The 20770-nt window shown below is 46.7% G+C and overlaps 2 protein-coding genes across 3 annotated transcripts; one reads left to right on the top strand and one right to left on the bottom strand.

Moving 5' to 3' along the window:
• The first annotated feature begins 709 nt into the window (after positions 1–709).
• LOC4350109 (disease resistance protein RPM1) lies at positions 710–5536 on the top strand. 2 transcript variants are annotated; one of them, XM_066305626.1, is made up of 2 exons: positions 710–1147; positions 2095–5536. In XM_066305626.1, the coding sequence occupies exon 2, from the start codon at positions 2095–2097 to the stop codon at positions 5125–5127; it is 3033 nt and encodes a 1010-aa protein (XP_066161723.1). In that variant the 5' UTR covers positions 710–1147; the 3' UTR covers positions 5128–5536. The 2 variants fall into 2 exon arrangements, with proteins under 2 accessions (XP_066161723.1, XP_015617851.2); XM_015762365.3 differs by having other exon boundaries at positions 712–1147; positions 2090–5536.
• A 32-nt stretch (positions 5537–5568) lies between these two features.
• Positions 5569–7073, bottom strand: LOC107275648 (putative serpin-Z8). The gene is made up of 2 exons (XM_066305627.1): positions 6642–7073; positions 5569–6575 (listed from the first exon to the last, which is right to left on the bottom strand). Exons 1-2 carry the CDS (start codon positions 7050–7052, stop codon positions 5742–5744), a joined length of 1245 nt encoding a protein of 414 aa, XP_066161724.1. The 5' UTR covers positions 7053–7073; the 3' UTR covers positions 5569–5741.
• Positions 7074–20770: the final 13697 nt, after the last annotated feature.

The raw sequence follows: 20770 nt of genomic DNA, 5'->3' as shown, positions 1-20770 counted from the left end.
GCTCGTCGTGCTCGCCCCGACGAGGGTAGCACCTTCACGCTCTACTTCCTCATCTGCCGCCGCGTCCGCGCTGGGCTCCTCCTCCCCTGCGCCGGCGCCGGCGCCACCGGCGAGGGGCTCGCGGCCGTGGGGCAGTGTGTCGATGGTGCGGACGTGGGCGCCGCAGCCGGTGCCCCCCGCGAGGAGCTCGCGATCGCGGGGCAGTGCGTTGACGGTGCGGGCGTGGGCGCCGCAGCGCCGCCACCCATGTCGGCCATGCATGCGTGCGTGCTGGAGCGGCACCGTGTCCTGCACAGGCTACTGCTGCTGCTACTCAGAACGTGTATGGTCAGGTATCGCTCCTCTTTAAATAAGCAAGAGTCTCGTCCGGACGAGATTCCGGTACGTAGCATTCCCCAAAAATTGTTACCAACTATATAAAAGTATGCATTTATGGGCTTGTTTGGTACAGCTCCAACTCTTAAATTTAGCTCCAGGAGTTGGGTCTGAAGTGGAGTTGTGGAGTTGCCTAAACCCAGCTCCACAACTCTAGTTTATTTTGTTAGAGAGCTCCACCCAACACTACTCCCAGTTTTAGTGGAGCTGAAACTGTTTGGCTGAGCTCCAGCTCCAGGAGGGATAGAGCTAGAGCTGGAGCTGTGCCAAACAGGCCATGTAGGTAGGCTGTTCAGCAGAGTTGCTAGCTGACAGGTCAAAGGTTTCTTTGCTCTATGAAGCGAGACGTTGCAAGTTGCAACAGTTGGTTTCAGACTGGGCAGCACAGCGAAGCTCACACGCCGCGGACCACACACACCCCCACACCCCGCCCCGCCATGGTTTTCTCTTCTTCTTCTTCTACAGCGACGGATCGGATTGCGATGTGGAGTCCGCGTCAATGGCGAACCCAACCTCGCGCGCTCCTGCTCCGTGGTAGCCGCAGTAATCAGTTCACAAGGGAAGTCAACCAACCAAGTCATCGAGGCGACGAGGTCGGATTTGTTTAATTTGTTTATGGAGCGCGGCAAGAGAAGGAAGGGCGCGACCGCGTGAGGAGTAGTTAGTACTACTACAGTAGTATCAGCTTGTTCGCGAGGACCCAAGCGAGGTCAAACCGGAGCGCGGGAGGGAGAAGCCGCCATTGGAGAGGCTCGCTCTGCATCGTTGCCAGGTACGTACGGGCGCGACGAATGCTTGATATTTTTGGTTGCTCAGCCATCAATGTTTTTTGTTGATTTGTTTTGGTTGGATTAATCTGACAATCTGTCACTTATATTGCGCGCCGTGTGCTTGATTGAGCTGCTCGTCTCCATTTCTGCTGAAATGGAGATGAAACTGTAGGGAAAAAAATCCCCTTTCTCTGTGTGCCGCCGCGCAGCGTTGGCCTCGCCCATGCTACTTCGCTCCCGCATGGCCGCGCCTGCCTACGGGTCTTGGAACGGCAGTAAGGGGCAACCACCACGCAGATGCCGGTAGCCGGATTCACGTCCCTGCGTGCTTGCTGGGCTCGCACGCGTCCTGCTCGACGAATTGCCGACCTGAGCACAGCAGGACAAAAAAAAGGGGAGGGAATTTTGCTTGTTCTCTAGTCTTTCTTTGCGACACCGCATTTTGATAAAGTCTGCTCTGACTGTATTACGTCCTGAGGCAGATCTACCTTCTGTCACCTCTGTTTTGTGAGAGCTGCTTGTCTTTTGATATTCCTGAGGCTTATGACAAAGATATAGCTTGGTGTAGTATGACCGGTCTCTTTGTGCATCCAAAGAAACACCATTGCTACAGCAATTCAGTCAATTCATATCGTCCTCAACTTCTCATAAGAATCATTGCTAAACAGCATTAAAACTTAATTGCCTAGACAGCTAGACTTGTATTGTATGATGAGTTCATTTCTTGTATGTGTACATTAATCGATAGTGCAGACGCACAGAGTTGAGGAAAAAACCATGACAATATTACATTTGGAAGAAGTTTTGTGCAAATTTGTTTTTCTCGCTTAATGTTTCAACATATATACCAGTCAGCATACCACATTATGTAATCTGCAAGACACTTGCTTGTTTATCTTTTCAGCTATGTAATCTCCAAGACACTTGCTTGTTTATCTTTTCAGCATAGATGGCGGAAGCTGCACTACTTGCTCTCTCAAAGATTGGTTCTTATGCAGCAATTGAAGCGACCATGGTTGCTAAATCCAAAATTTCTAATCTAATGGAGCTCTCAGCTACTGTGCAACGGATACGGAGGCAATTTTTGATGATGAACTTCTTTATACGGAAAATGGGTGCCTCTTACCTCAGCGATGAGCTCCTCAAGGGATGGATCGCAGAGGTGCGAATGCTGGCGTACCGTGTTGAGGATGTATTGGACAGCTTTTTCTACCATTCTATTCAATTCAAGAAAGATAAGTTCCTGAATAAGATTGTTAAGGGATCGCACTATGCTGTTGTTTTTAATGGAATTGCTGATGAGTTAATTCAAATAGAGAAGGATATTGAGCATGTTTCAAAGTTGAAGGACATGTGGGTGCACCCGGTCAGTCAGCTTATTCCTACTCAAGTCACCGTCTCTGAACAGCGATTTCCTCTGTACAATTTTCCCCAACTTATGAAAGATGAGGATCTTGTTGGGATGGACAACTACAGGCAACACTTAAAGCAATTACTCGGTCCCAAAATTCCAGCTCTCGGGGTGATATCTCTGTGGGGTATGGGTGGCATGGGAAAGACTACATTGGTCATTAATGTATATGAACATCATAAGGAGGAATTTGACATTAATGTGTGGCTCACTGTCTCTCAAGCATTTACTGTGGAGGCTTTGCTAAGAAAGCTATTATTGGAGATTCGTACCTGCAAACTCGCAATGGCTGATGGTCTTGTCAACCAGAGGCAGCAAGCTTCAAATGATATTGACAATTTGGGTGTTTCACAATTGAAGAGAGAGTTGCAGGAAGCACTGACACAAAAGAGATATTTGGTTGTATTTGATGATGTATGGGACCGTCGAGCTTATGATGGAATTCATGACGTGTTTGTGGATTGCAGGAATGGAAGTCGCATTGTGATCACGACAAGGAGAGGGGATGTGGCTGCTCTAGCTCACAAGGGTTGCCAGCTCAAACTTAATCCGTTAGAATTGAAGGATGCACTCCTTCTGTTCTGTAAAAAGGCATTTCCTAATAGCAATGACCTTGAGTACCCATTAAAGCTGCAGGAACTAGCCACAGACATTGCTAAGAAAAGCAAAGATTCATCCCTGACAGAGTGCCCATCGGAGCTAAAGGAGCTAGCTACTGATATTGCAAAGAAATGCAAGGGCTTGCCACTGGTGAATTACTCGCAACTTAAGGATCTAGCTCACGACATTGTAAAGAAATGTGATGAGTTATTGCTGGAAAAGTTGCCATCTGAGCGTCACGATCTAGCTACTAATATTGTAAATAAATGTAAGCTCTTTCCACTGGCGAAGTGCTCATCAGAGTTGCAGAAGATAGCTGTTGAGATTGTAAAGAAATGTGGGGGCCTTCCACTTGCAATTGCATCAATAGGTAGCTTGTTGTCTGCAAGGATGCAATTAGAGTGTGTGTGGAAGCAGATTTATGATCAACTTCCATGTGAGCTAGAGAAGGATGATCAGGTCCGAGGAGTTCTAACTTTGAGCTATTATGACTTGCCTGGAGAGCTCAGAAATTGTTTTTTGTACTGCAGCATGTTCCCAGAAGATTACCTTTTATCAAGGGAGGTTCTTGTGAAGCTATGGATTGCAGAAGGTTTTGTGGTAAAAAATGGGGACAGCACTCTGGAGGAGGTGGCAGAGGGATATCTCATGGAGCTGGTTCATCGAAACATGCTTCAACTTGTGCATAATGATGAGCTTGGCAGGGTTAGAATATGCAGGATGCATGACATTTTGAGAGAGTTGGCTCTTTCTATCTCCAAAGCAGAGTTGTTTGGTACCGCAAACAATTTTAGTGAAATGGTGCAGATGAACACAAATGTGCGTCGCCTGTCAGCATGTAGATGGAAGCAGACAAAACATGATGTATCAAAGATAAAATTCCCACATCTTCGAACCATGATCGCACTTGAATCATTTACGGACTTTGTACCATCAATGTTATCTGAATCTAAGCATCTTACTGTCCTTGAGCTCCAAGACTCAGTAATCGATGAAGTCCCACCATCTATAGGGGATCTTTTTAACTTGAGGTATATTGGCCTAAGGAACACAGCAGTAAAATGTCTACCGGACTCTATAGAGAAGCTCGTGAATCTTCAAACTCTTAATGCTAAGTCAACCAAGATAGAAAAATTACCTGGTGGGATTGTGAAGCTCTACAAGTTAAGACACCTACTGGCTGACAGATTAAGTGATGAGACAAGGATGGAATTCCGATATTTCTGTGGAGTGGAAGCACCAAAAGGGTTGTCAAGGTTAGAAGAACTGCAGACACTTGAGACTGTAGAAGCTAGCAAGGATTTGGGGGGGCAGCTCGAGAAAATGATCCAATTAAGAAACCTCTGGATTGACAATATAAAATATGAGCACTGCACAGAGCTGTTTGCTTCCTTGTCTAAGATGCCGCTTCTTTATAGCTTGCTTCTGTGTGCAAGTGATGAAAAAGAGAAGCTTAACATTGAAAATCTCATACCGACATCCACAATGCTCCAAAAGCTAATTATCAGAGGATGCACTGCTGAGAGGACACTTGATTGCCCGATGTTTCAGGACTATGGAGGAAACCTAAAGTACCTAGCTCTAAGTGGGTGTCACCTTGAGAACGATCCATTTGAAGCACTCGCGTCGTGCGTGCCAAACCTGACTTATTTGAGTCTTAACAAGGTTCATAGCAATAGTGCACAAACTTTGGTTCTTCCTGCACTGTCCTTTCCACTGCTGAAGACGCTTGTCTTGAGGAACATGTCTGATGTCAATGTTCTGAAAATTGAAGATGATGCCCTTCCATGTATCGAAGGTTTATACATTGTGTCACTGTCAAATCTGAAGAGCGTCCCTGAAGGCATTGAATGCCTTAGCTCCCTTAAGAAACTCACCCTTCTAGGCTTGCACAATGGATTCAAAGCTGAATGGAAGATGAACCAAATGCACGAGAAGATGAAGCATGTTACTGAGCTTCGTGTAGAGTGATACTAATTCAGTATAGTCTAGTCCTGCATGGTTCTGAAGAATACAATGCTGCATGCTGCACAACTGGCGATTCCGTGATTGCAGGTTTTCTCAGATTTCTATAATTTTGTGGATACTGTAATTCTGTAATTGCATAATGCTTAATCCTGTTAATAAGTCCTGGAACAACGGTATTTTACCATCCGGAAGTTTATTCTAGTTTTTCAGATTTTCTGGTTGTTGGGAAGCTGGTTTTCTTGCAAGAAATGGCACATCCTGACCCAGCTTTATTTGCAAATAGTGCAAGGATCATCATTTCTATATCGTTTCTAGGCATGTTGTAATCTGGTGTGTTGTGATACTGTAAAATTTCTGGTATGCAGAACTTCCATTGCAATTGTCTGTATATTTATGGTATCTACTTCTCTCTCTGATCGGGCTATAACTCCATTATAAATCAAATTTGGAAAAAGAAAAAATGCATATTACATGTATGAGAGATATTATCCATCATTGTTCATCTGTTTGTCGTTTGGAAGCGTATCCTTCACTTTGCAAGTCTGCAGAACTGACGAGAATAATGTAAAACATGACTTAAAATTCGACAAATTTTACATGAATCTTTCCAAGATATTTCATTCCATCGACGGGTCGACGATGTGTCCGGCGAAGACGACCGCACTTGACATCTCCTCCACGATGAAGTAGGCGAACGGATGGTCGGCGACGAAGTCCACCGGCGGCGGCGGCACACCGGAAGGAGGCATCCGTGTCATGGTGGCGGCGGCAGCCACGGTTCCTTCCTCGTTCACCTCGATCACCGCCTTGTGCTGGACGTCGCCGACGAACAACGGCGAGCCGGAGCCGTCGTCCTCCACCATGTCGGACAGGTCGGCGAGCTCCGGCGAGAACGGCAGCCGGAGGCCCAGCTGCTCGAGGGCGCCGACGACGCTGCCGCCGCATGACACCTTGAACTTGGGCACCCTGAACTCGCCGACGGGCACCGGCCACGCCGCCGGCATGTGCTCGTGCAGGAATCCCGGCCGCGACGCCATCCTCTCCACGAGGCCGCGCAGGCCGTCGCGCGCGTCGGGGAGGAAGATGGCCATGGCGTACCGCGTGAACTCGCCGCCGACGTCGCCGCCGCCGCGCTTGCGCTTGTCGCGGAGGAGTCGCGGCGATCGGTAGCGGAGCTTGAGCACCTTGAAGCCGTCGTGGACGGCGACGCGCTGGTAGGAACGGCTCGACATGTACGGCACGTCGGCAGCGGCGACGCCGTGGCGGTAGAATGGCTTCCTCTCCGTGTCGCTCTCATTGAAGGGACGATCCCACTTGCCCTTGAAGTAGATGGCGTTGCCGAGCACGACGGCGGTCTCCGGGCCGACGGATCTCGGCGGTAGGACGTCGGCGATGAGCTTCCCCGTCGCCCGCCGCGCCCACGCGTTGATCTGCTTCCTCGCTTCCTCTGCCTTCGCAGAAACCAAAATCAAGAACACATTGATCGATCATGGATTGTTCATGGAGTATATACCAACCTTGTTCTTGAAGTCGACGACGGTGGCCTCGGCGTTGTACTCGGCGGCGACGGCGGCGCGGTAGGCGGGCTTGAACGGGCGCGCGGCGTCGCACCAGACGCCGGACGCGAACACGACGCGCGGCCCGACGGACTCCGGGCCCCTGTCGGCGAGCGCCGTCTCGGCCGTGCGGCCGACGAACGCCGCCAGGTCGTCGCGCGACGCGGCGCCGAGCACGGCGAGGATCTCGTCGAGGGTGCCGCCGGCCGCGCCGGCGGCGGCGAGGGAGAGCGCCGCATAGACGGAGAGCGGGGAGAAGGCCAGGTTGCGGCCGGGGCTCGCGGCGCCGAGGCGGTCGGCGAGGCGGACGGCCAGCGCCGTCAGGCCGCCGGAGATGGCCCGACGACGTCGCGCCGCCTCGCCGTCATCCATTCGAACTGCTGCCTCGTCGATCGCGGGAAAAGAGGAAGGGAGGTTTAAAAGTCGGCAGATCGAATTCGTATCTATCTATTTTTTATGAGAGTAACATAGGCTGTGTTTAGATCCAAAGTTTGGATCCAAACTTCAGTACTTTTCCATCATATCAACCTGTCATACACACAACTTTTCAGTCACATCATCTTCAATTTCAACCAAAATCTAAACTTTACGCTGAACTAAACACAGTAGTAAAGAAAATCGATTCAAACTAGAAAACCTACAAAACCGCCGGCCATGCGGAAATTTTCTTTGTATAAAGCCCGGCATATATTGCAAAGTAGTAGTGCGGTAGGGAAAAGAACAGACGCTTGTTATACTTAAGTGAAAATTGGATTGCTCTTTTACATGCTTGTATAGTTGTATGGGTAAAGTGTTACTTCGAAAATACTCAAAATCGGGCGCCCGATGCGGTGAAAAAAAATCGGGCGCCACCCATGCTCGCCTCCACCTCGCCTCCCACAGGCGCCACCCCCACTACGTGTCCCCACCACTAGCGCCATTTGTAACAACTGTTTGGATATAACGGAAACGTCCTATTAGGGGGATTTGTTTCTTTTTTTTTCCACCAATAATGTTTCAGCTAGTGTACTCGTAATGTTTCACTATATATGGATGAAATGTTGTAGCGGATTTTGATACTGTTTCATAATTTCATCTTAATGGACACGTGGTTTGTTGACGTATACGGGGTTTAAGTGTTGCAATGGCTTAAGCCATATAATTAGTAATGGGTTAGAAGGGTGATTAAGAATAAAGCATTAGATCTAGGTGGTTACTTCGATGGGAGGAGGGGATGAAAGGAGGACAACTCCGCTTTTAAGGTAGTATGGATAAACCAAAAGTGCATATTCAAAATTCATCAATAGAAGAAAGACACATGGAAAAATAGAGTTAGAATAATATATCTAACTTATAAACCAGAAGTGCACATAAATTTACCAATATAAGGTCTTGTTTAGTTCCCAAAACAAAAACTTTTCACCCATCACATCAAATGTTTGGACACATGCATGGAGTATTAAATGTGGAAAAAAAAATCAATTACACAGTTTGCGTGTAAATTGCGAGACGAATCTTTTAAACCTAATTACACCATGATTGGACAATGTGTTGCTACAGTAAATATTTGCTAATGACAGATTAATTAGGCTTAATAAATTTGTCTCGCAGTTTCCAAGCGAAATATGTAATTTGTTTTGTTTTTAGACAAAATTTAATACTTCAAATGTGTGCCCTTATATCCAATGTGACACCTCAGAACAAAAAATTTTGCCATCTAAACCGGGCCTAAGCAAGGCACATGCTCAAATTCAATTGACGTGGTCAAGGGTACTAATGTCTGTACATAAGCAATTTTGTACTAAATATTTATCACTTTGTACTGAAATATATACCGTATTAGCTTTTTCACGGTCCTATATGCATTATCCCTTGTGTCAAAGTACATCTTGTATATTAGTTGTGCTCTGGATAAATCATAGCCTTTTAAACACCATCTCAAGCCAATCTAACAACAGATGATTCCTCATTCAAGACTTTGGTTGGTTAATCTCTCTCCCAAGAGAATTGATAGTTAATTGGAGGAGAATTTTTTTTAACGACTCGCACAAGACGGTGCGAAGTTTTATTGATAGAGCAGGAAAAAACTACAAGATTATAACCTTGGAGGGTTGTAACCAGGAAAAACAAAAAAAATTATACCAACACCCACACACCGACATCGCCAACACACAGAACCAGGAGAAGATTAGCACCGGACCGACCGCTGCTAAGCGGACCAGCGCCAACACACAGTTAATTGGAGGAGATTGATCCTCTCCAATCCTTTTCTCGTAGAAGTTAGTCAAACAAGGTCTAAGTTGATACTCTGACGATGTACCTACTGAACTAAACCTAAACAAAAAATATTGCATGGAAATTTTCAATCAACCATGCATAGCCGTTAACTAAAATTTTGTGGCATAGCAAAGTGTGGCAACAATTTTTCTTTTTTTAAGAATTTGGTCCTAGTATTCGTCAACGCTGTCGTGAAAGATGTTTCAATTGCCAAAAAAGTTTGGCATCAATGCAACATATTTACGACTTCATGTATAAGCTCTGCAAATTGAATAACCATATTCATTACCTGTAGATTTCAATTCTCAACTTATATATCCTTTTACATCTAATAAGAAGAGAAGCTATTCTTTATAACTAAGCACTAAATGAAGCAGCAACCGTGTGTCCAGAACATGCAGAAACATTTTATCTAAAAAAACACGCATAAACATTTTTGTATGAATTTGTTTTCCTCTTCTGATACGCAATATGGTCTATATAGGTGGAGGTGGAATTTTTTCTCTCAAGGGAACGTTTACTCGTTTTGTACATGTCAAGAAAAACTTATAACTTTTTTTGATATAATAGACCCATATATGATATATCAATCCATGCTTGAATTCAACCTATACAAAATGGAAAAAAATAACAAAAATATAACAAAAATAACACGTATTGTTTGGACTCAAAATTATTAATTTTTCACATATGTTGGAAATTCGAGTTTGCATGTCAAAAATACTGGCATATCATATATGTGCCAGCTGTATGCCACATGTTGATGCATCGTGTCAATTTTTTTATGACCTTTGAAAAACATGCAAAATCAAAGATAATTTCCATGTAGGGGAGATCTAGAGAGAGAGAGATTGGAGGGGAAATTGGTAGGATAAAGAAGAACACGAAGAACAGAGTATAGTGTCTTGGAGAAGAGGTAGATGTATTGAGTTTTGGGAAGTAGTCTAGTTGAGCAATTTTATTGTCCTTGAGGAGGTACCATGAGCTACCATTTTTTCTATTGTAAATTTGGTATCTCTTGGTACCTAGGTACTATGAGCAATTTTACACAATATTACACCTAGGTACTAAACCTCTTGGGAAGTAGTTTAGTTGAGCAATTTTACACTAAATTTTTAGTACCTCATGGTACCTCCTCAAGGACCGTAGAATTGCTCTTACTGTTATGAAAATAGATGCACAACGGAGACACGAATCGAATTTTACGTGGAAAAACCCTTGCGGGAAAAAACCACGGGCGCCGACCGGCAATGATAACTATGGAGGAATTGGATACTAACGCAAGGGATACATTGGGCTGTCTCACCCTCCCCAGGCAACTTACAAGGGATATATATAGGAGAAATCTAGGAGTTCTAATAGGAAACTAATCCTATAAAATCCTATAAAGTAGAGTCCTATTAGATAACTAATCTGAATATATTGTGGGCCCAAAATTCGGATCACATATTTAACAATCTCCACCTTGATACGAATTTCCCTTGTAGCATAAAAAATCTTCAATCTCCAAACAACCTCATGATGATAAAATCAATGTGTGCCAAATAGTCACTTGGAATATAATCCATAACACCCTTAATTCAGAAGAGGTAGACCATACTTCAAACTCGCCATTGGGAACAAATCCTGAATCTGCTAGTATGACATTGTGGAACCCAGCAGAGACGCGAAACTGATGCACAAACTTCAAACTCGCCATGGGAATAAAATCCTGAATCTGCTGGCATTAATTTCTGGAATCCAAACAGAAACGTGAAAAATTCTTGTGCACAAAACGAAGTACTTAGATCCCCTGATAACCTCCTGGTATGTTGGGTAAAATGGTAACAAAATTCGCCGGACAATTTGATCACCTTGTGATCTAGACATGAGCGAGGCTCCCTCTCGACGACTTGAATGTACTTTTTTTTTTTAATCTCAGGTGCACGACTTATCCTCCTTGAAACATGCGCCAACTTGCATCTTCACTTGCCATGACGAGATTGCATCTCAATCCAGGAGCGGTAGATCAAACTTCAAACTCGCCTTGGGAATAAAATCCTGAATCTGCTGGTATAATTTGTCAAACCTTAGCAGAAATGCGAAACACTCTAGGTGCATAAAACGAAGTATTTGATCTCCGCATAAAACCTCCTGGTAGACTTGATTGTGTGCGCATAGCAAGATCTGAAAATCTCCTGGTATGAATGACGTGTGCGTGAAGCAAATACTAAACGTGAAATTGAATTCACTTGAACAGGACGATGGCTGGCTGCCTGACTTGCGCGGGCGCGCGTGTGCTGCTTCTTCTCGCTGCTGCCGCTTTGTTGCGTCTTCTCGGCGGATTGATGGCTGCGCAGCTGCTGCCAAACCTTTTCCTTGGGGACGTGCGCGGCACAACGATGCAGGTTAACGCCGCACAGATGGACTCCGCCTCGGACGCTATCTCGCCGACAGGTTGATCCGGCAGAAGGATGAACGCGACTGCAGCCGGGTAGTAGATCGATCTCCTGATCGGATGAACACAGCAGCGTCGCTGATAAGATCAAAAATCGATCGGGAAAATATGCCGGTCACCAGGAGCTAGTAGATCAATTTCCAATGCTCTGATACCACTTGTTATGAAAATAGATGCACAACGGAGAAACGAATTTTACGTGGAAAAACCCTTGCAAGAAAAAACCACGGAAGCCGACCGACAATGATCACTATAGAGGAATTGGATACAAACGCAGGGGATACATTGGGCTGTCGCACCCTCCCCATGCAACTTACAAGGGATATATAGGAGAAATCTAAGAGTCCTAATATAAAACTAATCTTATAAAGTAGAGTCATCTTAGATAACTAATCCGAATATATTGTGGACCCAAAATTCGGATCACATATTTAACACTTACAGTTTTCATACCCCTCTCCTCTCTTCATCCAGGCTTATATAGATGCACCGGATACAGTTGGAAATTCAACCTATTCGGGCCAAGCAATTTTGCTCGCTATGCTGACGCACACGGGATGAACGCGGCTTCCGTCTGATCAGATTGTCTGCTGCCGTATGGTGAACAGTGGCTGTAACAGTGTTGTCGCTGGAGAGGAGTGTGAGAGTCCTAAAATAGGGAGGAAGGGAGGGGGAGTGCAGAAGATTGAGCAACAACATCTATACTAATATAAAAAGTACGAGTTCATATCCAATCCTGCAATCCTTCAGATCCACTATCGCGTGGGACCCACCTGTCATCCCTAAGAAAAAAAACCGCACCGCGCGCATCTATACTAATATAAAAAGTATGAGTTCATCCCCAATCCTGCAATCCTTCAGATCCACTATCGCGTGGGACCCACCTGTCATCCCTAAGAAAAAAAAACTGCACCGCGCGCACCCAACAAAAGAAAAAAAAGGAAACGCTGCGAAAGAAATTAACGCGCACTCCCGCCGGACCTAACCCACGCCGCACCGCCCGCCAGACCGCCGCGCCGTGCCATCCCCACGCCGCGCCGCCCGCCGGACCGCGCGCCGCGCCATCCCCACGCCGCCCCGCCCGCGGGACCGCCTCACCGCCGCCACAATACATACACAGAGACTACCTCGCAGTCGATTACTCCCCTAGCCGCGACTACACCAAAACAAACTGCCCCAGCCACGATGGATGAATCGCCATCCACTCCGCCGGCGCCACCGTCACCGCCTCTGCCGACTTCGCCGCCGCCACCACTACCGCCACTGCCGACTTCGCCGCCACCAGTGCCGCCGTCGCCGACTCCGCCGCCGCTGCTACTGCCGCGACCATTGCCACACGATATAAGCAATAATGTGGAGATCGATTCTTCGGTGAGTTAAACATTCGTCACATCGATCCTTGACTAGCTAGCTATGATCTGTCGCTCTCTGCTTAATTAATTTGAATTGTACAGTCTTGGTCCAGAGTAAACTAACTTTTCAGTTAAATATATCAACTTGTTGATTTTCATTTGATCAATAATTCATAAATTTAGGATGTAGTTGTTTGTTTAAAATGATGGTCTGAATTTTGTAGGGTGAAGAGCACAAACTGTTCTGGCCATACCAGACTGGATTTGTGAGGATGGAAGGACAGTTCAACGCCACAATGGTACCTTTTGGAGTCGTACACTATCATTGCTCTGTAGCTAAACATTCAAACATGCATTGGCATGATCACGATGCACAATTTGTTTCTGCAGATGCTCTGCACTTAAGAGGACATCAGAAAACCACCCTTCGGCACGGAGCTGATTAAGTACAATGAGGCTAACAAGTTGACCTTTGCTTTGGTCCCTTTTCATTCCTTTCTATAGTTAAAATAATTATGTAGTGATTATTTCGTTACTTTTGCTTTTATATATATTCACGTGGATTTCTTATAAACAGATTATATGTTTCAATAAAGGTAGTTTGTAAATTTTGACTGTGATTGTGATTATAAAAATTTTTCATTCATATGTTTTGCAGCTTGGCTACTAAAGGATCATTTTGTTTGATTTCTCTGTTCTTGATTGATCTATTCTCTCTCTTTTTTCAGCAATGAGCTGATTGTACATAAAAGCTTGATGTATAGAGAAAGTCTGGGTAGCTTCAAGATTTCTTTCTTCTGCTTGATGATATCATGGATGATTGTAACGCCCTGACATTCATTAGCCATTAACACAGCTAAATCACACCGGGGTGTTATGCATTACCTGTGATATAGTACCAGTCCTAGGATACACTAGCTGGTACACACAGAATAAATGTGGAATCAAAGTAAACTGCTTTATTACATCACTGGGTAGTAGTCCTTACATAAGTTGCTATCATGGACAGGCCCATAGATGAGCAACACAACATTACAGAAAACCATAAAAGCGACGGCGCAGAAGCGAACAGCGCGGAGCACTAAGCGACTAAGCAACCATACACTAGGGAAGAACCTAGGCATCTAACTTATCCCACAGGCGAGGCTTGGGGCTAGGCACGAAACTTCTAGAAGTCTTCATACTCGGCTTGCTCCTGGAGATACTCCTCGGCGGTCGGGTCGACATCTTCATCTTCAAACTCTATATATTATTATAAAGGCAAGGGTGAGTACTTTAACGTACTCAGCAAGCCGGGGAAAAGGATGACATGTCGGTTTAACAAGGAGGCTACGGTTTTATTTGCGAAAGCTGCCTTTCTGGCAAAATGATTTATTTCACAAAACTCCTAGTGAGTGAGTCAAGTTTTAGTTGTCGGGAGGAGGCTCACGCCTCGACCCATTCCACAAGTTGCTTTGCAACAACTTGTCACGGTTAACGAACAACAAATATTTTGTTTCCTCTTGGTTCCTTCTCACTTTCCACAACAACACTAATCCACACAAAACACCTGGTTATCCCAGCACAACATCGCCATCATCATGGCCCTAACAACACCTCAGTGTCGGACAACACCCCAGGTCACACAGACCCGTTCCTAACCACCCAGGTTAGCCGTCTGCCACACAGGCGGACTCTGGTAACGTTACCCTTCTCAGTAACCACTTTTCCACAAACCTTTGTCAAACAAATCTACGCTATGAGAAACACCTTACACTCGCCCTTGACCGTGGGCACGGCTGTTCGAACAGTTCATTAATCTCTGCAGAGGTTGCACGCTTTACCCACACGACACGAAACTTACACCGGTACTGGCCGGTACCGGAAGTTCGTGATAAGGCCTTTCCAAAGCTAACCCATGAAAATCGCATGCCACCTAGTTGGGCTAAGATCCATAGCCGAGTATTAGGCAATAACAGCCGTCATCCACTCAGGAAATACCGAGGATGCCTCCTACTCCTACTGGTACCACGCCACAATCACTACTAGAAAAATCATATGTTGCCACGAAAAAAATCGTGGCATCAATACTAAAATTGTAGCAATAAATACATGTTGCCACAATTTTAAAATCATTGCTAGCTGTGGTAATAAATAGCGTGGTAATAGGTTATTGCAACGATTTTTATTTAGTGGTAATAAATTTAGATGTTGCCACGGAATGGATGTGGCAAAAAATCATATTGCAACACTTGACATCGTTGTAATAAAAATTATTGCCACCACTCCATATGTGGCATTAGTTTTACATACCAAATTAAAAGTTCAAATATTAATCTATCATCCTATCTATTTATATTTATTTCTTTATACCATGTCTTGGCTAGGATTCGAACCCAAGACCTATGCTTCATGCATGATCTCCTTTAGATCTCCTTTACCAACTCATCTACGCATCAATTCTGTTGGAATATGCATATCGTTCCATTTGAGCCTACCTAACTAAGATTTGAATATCTAAAAGATTTCAAATAAAAAAGTTATCAACTATAAAATTATAAAATTATAGATCTCGTCGAGAGCTACAATTTCCATATAAAATTTGTCTCAATCCGTATCCATATGAAAAAATTAAGTTAAATTATGATATGACAATTTTTTTATTGCAACGAATTTGTTGATCGTGGCAAAAAAAAAGTAAAAAGTACCATGTATTATGTAAATTGCCACAAAAATTAAAATTGTGGCTATAAAACATGTTTTTTGCAACAGCAAGATTTTCGTGGCGATATCTCATTTTCTATTGCAACAAAAGTACTAAATAAAACAACGATTGTAGATCATTGCAATAAAATATAATTATTTGCCACAGAAAAATTATCATTGCAATAGTACAATATATTGCTACGAAATATTTTTTGTTGTAATAATTTGGTGGCAATAGCTCAATTATCTTGTAGTGAATAGAGGCAAAAAGACACCCATGATGGGCAAATAAATGTGTAACACTTCTTCTCCTCATCGTCGGCATTCCACAACCATTGGCACACCAACTCCCATGTGATAACAATTTACTTAGCCAGAGGCATCCCATAATACCCGTGTGGTCGCACTGTAACGTGTTCGGATGGATTTCCCAAAGGAATCGGTCCTTAACGACAATATGTAGCCAAACCACAAAGGCATGACTCCACATCATCACCACTTTCACAACACATTTTATTTCACAACTCCTTGGTACAACGTACCGGATTTTTAAACATGTATTTGGAATAACCCAAGTTTCCCACACGGCAACAACGTAAGCATGGCTAAGCGAAACTACCTCGGTAATCGTGTAACGATACCGGCGCAAACATTTGTGGAGCTATCAAAGGTATGGAAACATCAACCTATGTAATATAAGTGCGACTACTAGATTGGTCCGTCGGTTGTATAAACAATCCGAAGCCTAAACATGTTAATCGTGTGATCTAAACAATGCATCTTTGCAAACAACATATCATTAAAAATATAGGGGCAATGTGATCAAAGGGGCTTGCCTTGCACAGGGTTGGGGTCTTCTCCTTCGAAAGCGGCGTCCGGGGCTTCTTCGAACTCGGGCTCTTAACGCGAAAACAAAGCTAATAAACAAAAGGCAATAAAACAAGCTCAAACCAGAGAAACAATGGTGCTACTATGTAGATCTCAATTTTAGAAAAATTTAGGAACTTGAACGGAGTCAATCGGAGTTACGGTTGATTTTCTACGGATTTTCAAAGAATAGAAGCATTTTCTGGAATTTATTTATTGGACGGCAAGGGAATATTCCGCTAGACTAACAGCAAAGGGAGGGGGCCCACCTGTCAGCGGCCAATGGAGGAAAGAAGGCGCGGGCCCGGCTTGTCAGTGGCTTGGAGGAGGTCTTCTTCCTCCTCTCGCCTGCTCGACTCGGCCCGGGTGCAGCACGACGACGCGCTGCGGCGGCGGGATGCGGCGAGGCGACCGGCGGCCGGGGAAGGCGGTGGCGACTTCCGGCGAAGCTCCGGCGAGGCACCACCGGCGACGGCGACACTCGACGGCAGGGCACGGCGGCTCTAGGCGGCGGCACAGAGAGCAAAATGAGAGAGAAAGAGAGAGGAGAGAGATGGTGATGGTGTGGAGAGGAGATGGGGCTCAGCTCTCCTTTTATAGGCGGCGCGGGTTGGGGCGGTGCGGCGCTTGCTGGCAGCTAGACGCGGGAGAACCGGGGGTAGCCGGCTAGCTGTTTCGGCCGGATTCCCGGACGGAGGGGATGTCGATGCGACGGCGCTGCGGTGGCGTGGCGTCAGCGAGGTCACAGCGACGGAACGCGGCGATGCGACTGCAGCGACGTGATGGCGACGGCGACGGCGCGACGCGATGCGAGACGACGCGCGGAGAGCGGGAACGGCGGCGGAACATGGGTGACGCGCGGCCGACGACGGCTACGGCCAGGATTCAAGGGGTAGGGCTCTCAGAGCGACGTGACATGGGCGACATCATGCGGCGGGGGCGATTCGACGCGAGAGAGAGGGAGAGACGCGGTTCGGCGGCTTCCCAGGAGGAGACGGCGACAAGACGACGAGGCGACGGCAAAGGGACGCGCGTCCGCGGATGTGAGGCGGCGACGCGATGGCCAAGGTGACGGCGTGAGGCGACGGGAGCGGCGTCATGCGGCTGTGGCGACAAGACGCGAGAGAAAGAGAGAGAGACGCAGCTCGGAGGCTAAGGGCTAGTTTAGTTCCCAAAAATTTTCCCCTTCACCTATCACATCGAATCTTTGGACACATGCATGGAGCATTAAATGTGGACAAAAAGAAAAACCAATTGCACAGTTTAGCTATAAATCGCGAGACGAATCTTTTGAGCCTAATTAGGCCATGATTAGCCATAAGTGCTACAGTAACCCACATGTGCTAATGACGGCTTAAGTAGACTCAAAAGATTCGTCTCGCGGTTTCCAGGCGAGTTCTGAAATTAGTTTTTTCATTCGTGTCCAAAAACCCCTTCCGACATCCGGTCAAACGTCTGATGTGACACCCAAAAATTTTCTTTTCCCCAACTAAACACAGCCTAAGCTCCTTCCTCACGAAGCAAACGGAACGGATAAGGGTAGACCGAGGGTGACTCGGCCTAGGGCTAGGGGTGATGGAGGACGAGGTGGCGGCCGTTATCCGTTGGCGTCGACACGACGGGCGACGGGACGGCGAGGTGATGCCCGCGACATCGGATGGACGGCGACGGGACAGGGGATGACGCATGCGGCGGCGTGGCTCCGTGTCTCCTGGAGAGAAACCGGAGCGCGGTCGGGCTTGGCACGACGCGGCTTTGGCGCGGCGCGGGCGTCGGTTTGGTGCGGGGGAGGTGCGGCGTGGATGTTGGCACGACGCGCAGCGCACGGGAGAGTGGCTCGGTGCAATGCGGCTCGGTCACGATGGAGAAACAGTGCAGCGACTCAGTGAGACATTTCGTCGAACACTTGGCGTGCGTGAGCTGGCTGGCCTGAGGAAGGAGATAAACAGTAGTGGCCCGAGTTGGGCCGGCCTGCTCGGGGAGCTGAAGAGAGGAGGGATGGAGGGGAGTTGGGCCTGGGAGAGAGAAGAGAGAAGGAGGCCCAATTCGAACAGTGAGCTTTCACAATTTTCCGGAGATTTGTAGAGTTTGAATTTTGGGGAGAATTTTGGGAGGGATTTGAATTTGAGTTTAACCTAGGGTTTCATGGGATCTTAAAGGCAATTCTAAGAGAGGATTTGAGATCTATTTGGCACAAAAACAATTAAGAACCAAATTAACTCCAAATTTTTAAATGACAAGATTTTAAATAAATGAAAATAAAAATACGGGTGCTACAAGCCAGTACACCCACCATGGCTAGATTTGTTGGTTTTGGGTGCATCAGCCTGGGGAATCTGAAATTGTCCTCTCAGAATGCCACATTGTCTAACTACTTATTGAAAAGTGCATTCATTTTATTAAATAACTTTCTTCATGGTACCTTTTTTCACCTATTACTTATGAAATTTATCGCTCGTGCCACCATTTGTTGCATAATTGGTTGGCTTCATCCTTGCAGTTTCTGTCACTCGGAACTCGGTCAGTTCTTGTTTCTGAGAACAACATAGATTGTTTGCATAATTTAATGTTCACCAGCTAAGCTCACCAGGAAAGTGACACGATACTGTTCTTTTCTCCAGGTAAGCTCACCAGCTAATGATATATACAGTTATAATTTGATTTGAGTGTAATTATGTATTTCCAGTGGGATGTGGTATTGTGCATGGACATATTATGACAAACTTGGACACGAGACTGGTAGTATCATAAAATTGTCAGTCTAGATCATTATGTAAAAAAACAAGGTACAAAGTGGAAGCTGTGTGCCTTTGCTGATATAGTCTAAGAAGACAGATTTTATGTCTTTTTCTGGAAGATGTTAATGCATGATGACCTGCCAAAAGATCATCTTACCTTCATATCTACTTCAATGACTGCCATGTGTTAGATGGATCTCCCTCCCCTTGAGCCCAACGGCTCAAGGGGGCCTTGACCCGCGCCCTGATCGGGGGCGCCCAGCCCAATCGCTGGTGGGCCCCCATCACACTGTGCCATATAAAGAGGGGTGGAGGACGGGACGGGATAACGATACAAGGAACAAGGTTCGTCGCCGCCGCCACTCCACCCCAATAAACCCTAACCGATCGAGGGGGCGCAGCCAGTGACGGGAAGTCCACCGCCGCGCCATGCCTCGTCGTCGACACCGTCGCTGCTGCAACCGCATCACCGCCATCGGAACCGAGCACATCGTCGCCGCCGTCCACGTCAAGCCCGCGACAACAACGACGATGGCCGGCCGGACTTCCTCTTCCTCAACAACGACTGGTCACAACCCTAAATCCTCTCACTCCCTCTTTGTTCATTCATCTATTGTTGTTCATCCATTGCAAATAGAACCACCCGACTAGATCTAAACCTAGGTGATCCAATAGACAACCCTAACAATGGTATCAGAGCCATCCTAGCGTTTAGTTTGGTTCGGGGATAGACATCCACAGAGAAGAAAGAAATCCAAAGAGAAAAGCAAACGATCCAACGGATCAAAAAGATCGAAACCCTAACCCTAATCTTATCTCGTCGCCGGCCGTCGATGACGCCGGCCACGGAGGGGGGGAGGGGCAAAGAGGCACCGCCGAGGAGCCACTCGACGGCCGCGCGCGCACCCGCGGGTGCACGCGCGCGCCGGCGAGGGGGCCCGCGGCGGCGCCGCCATCTCCGTTTTTCGGCCGCCGCTCTCTCTCACACGGTGGGGGCTAGAGACGGTGGGGGGAGCGGAGAAGAGTAAAGAAAAGATGGCGCCGCCGTGTTTCCCCATCCACCGCTGTCGCCGGCCGTCGCCGAAGCCCGGGGGAGACGAGAGGGCGCCGACCACACCGTCACAAGGCCGCTCGACGGCGGCGCGCTCTGCCTAGGGTGAGCACGCGCGCCGGTGAGGGGCCCCGCGACGGCGTCGCCACCTCCTCCAGCCGCCGCCGATGGCGCTCCGGCCGCCGCCGATGGCGCCGCCGCTCCGGTGTAGAGAGAGGAGGGAGAGAGGAGAAGTGAAATGTGCGGCTAGGGTTCGGCCGGTCGGGAGGAAGGGTTTTTGTTTCCCCGAACTCGGCGGCTGACCGTCCGATCCTAACCCTAGCAAATGGATGGCCGGATGGTGACGGTCGGCTGGTGGCCGCGGGCCAGACGGGCCAGACCGGCCAAAAGTCCACTTTAGGTCCCTCGGCCGAAAGAAAGAAGGAAAAGAAGAAAAAGAAGTTTAATAAAAGTCCCTCGGCCGAAGGAAGCATTTTCAATATGTTTAATGATTGTGTTTATTTCTAAGCAATTTGAACCAACGTGAAAATTGTTTAGAGAATAGATAAATGTGAGAAATGCTTCTGAACATGTATTTTGTATATTTTCATGCAAATTACAATAGAATTTTGAATTGTTTTTACATGTTTTACCTCTGTTTAAATTTGAACCAACGGGAGAATTTTACAGAGCGTAAATAACAGAGTTTTGTTATTGTTTATACG

Source organism: Oryza sativa, chromosome 11 (assembly GCF_034140825.1).
Source record: "Oryza sativa Japonica Group chromosome 11, ASM3414082v1".
Taxonomy (NCBI): domain Eukaryota; kingdom Viridiplantae; phylum Streptophyta; class Magnoliopsida; order Poales; family Poaceae; genus Oryza; species Oryza sativa.
This window is presented reverse-complemented; position numbering and strand designations above follow the sequence as displayed.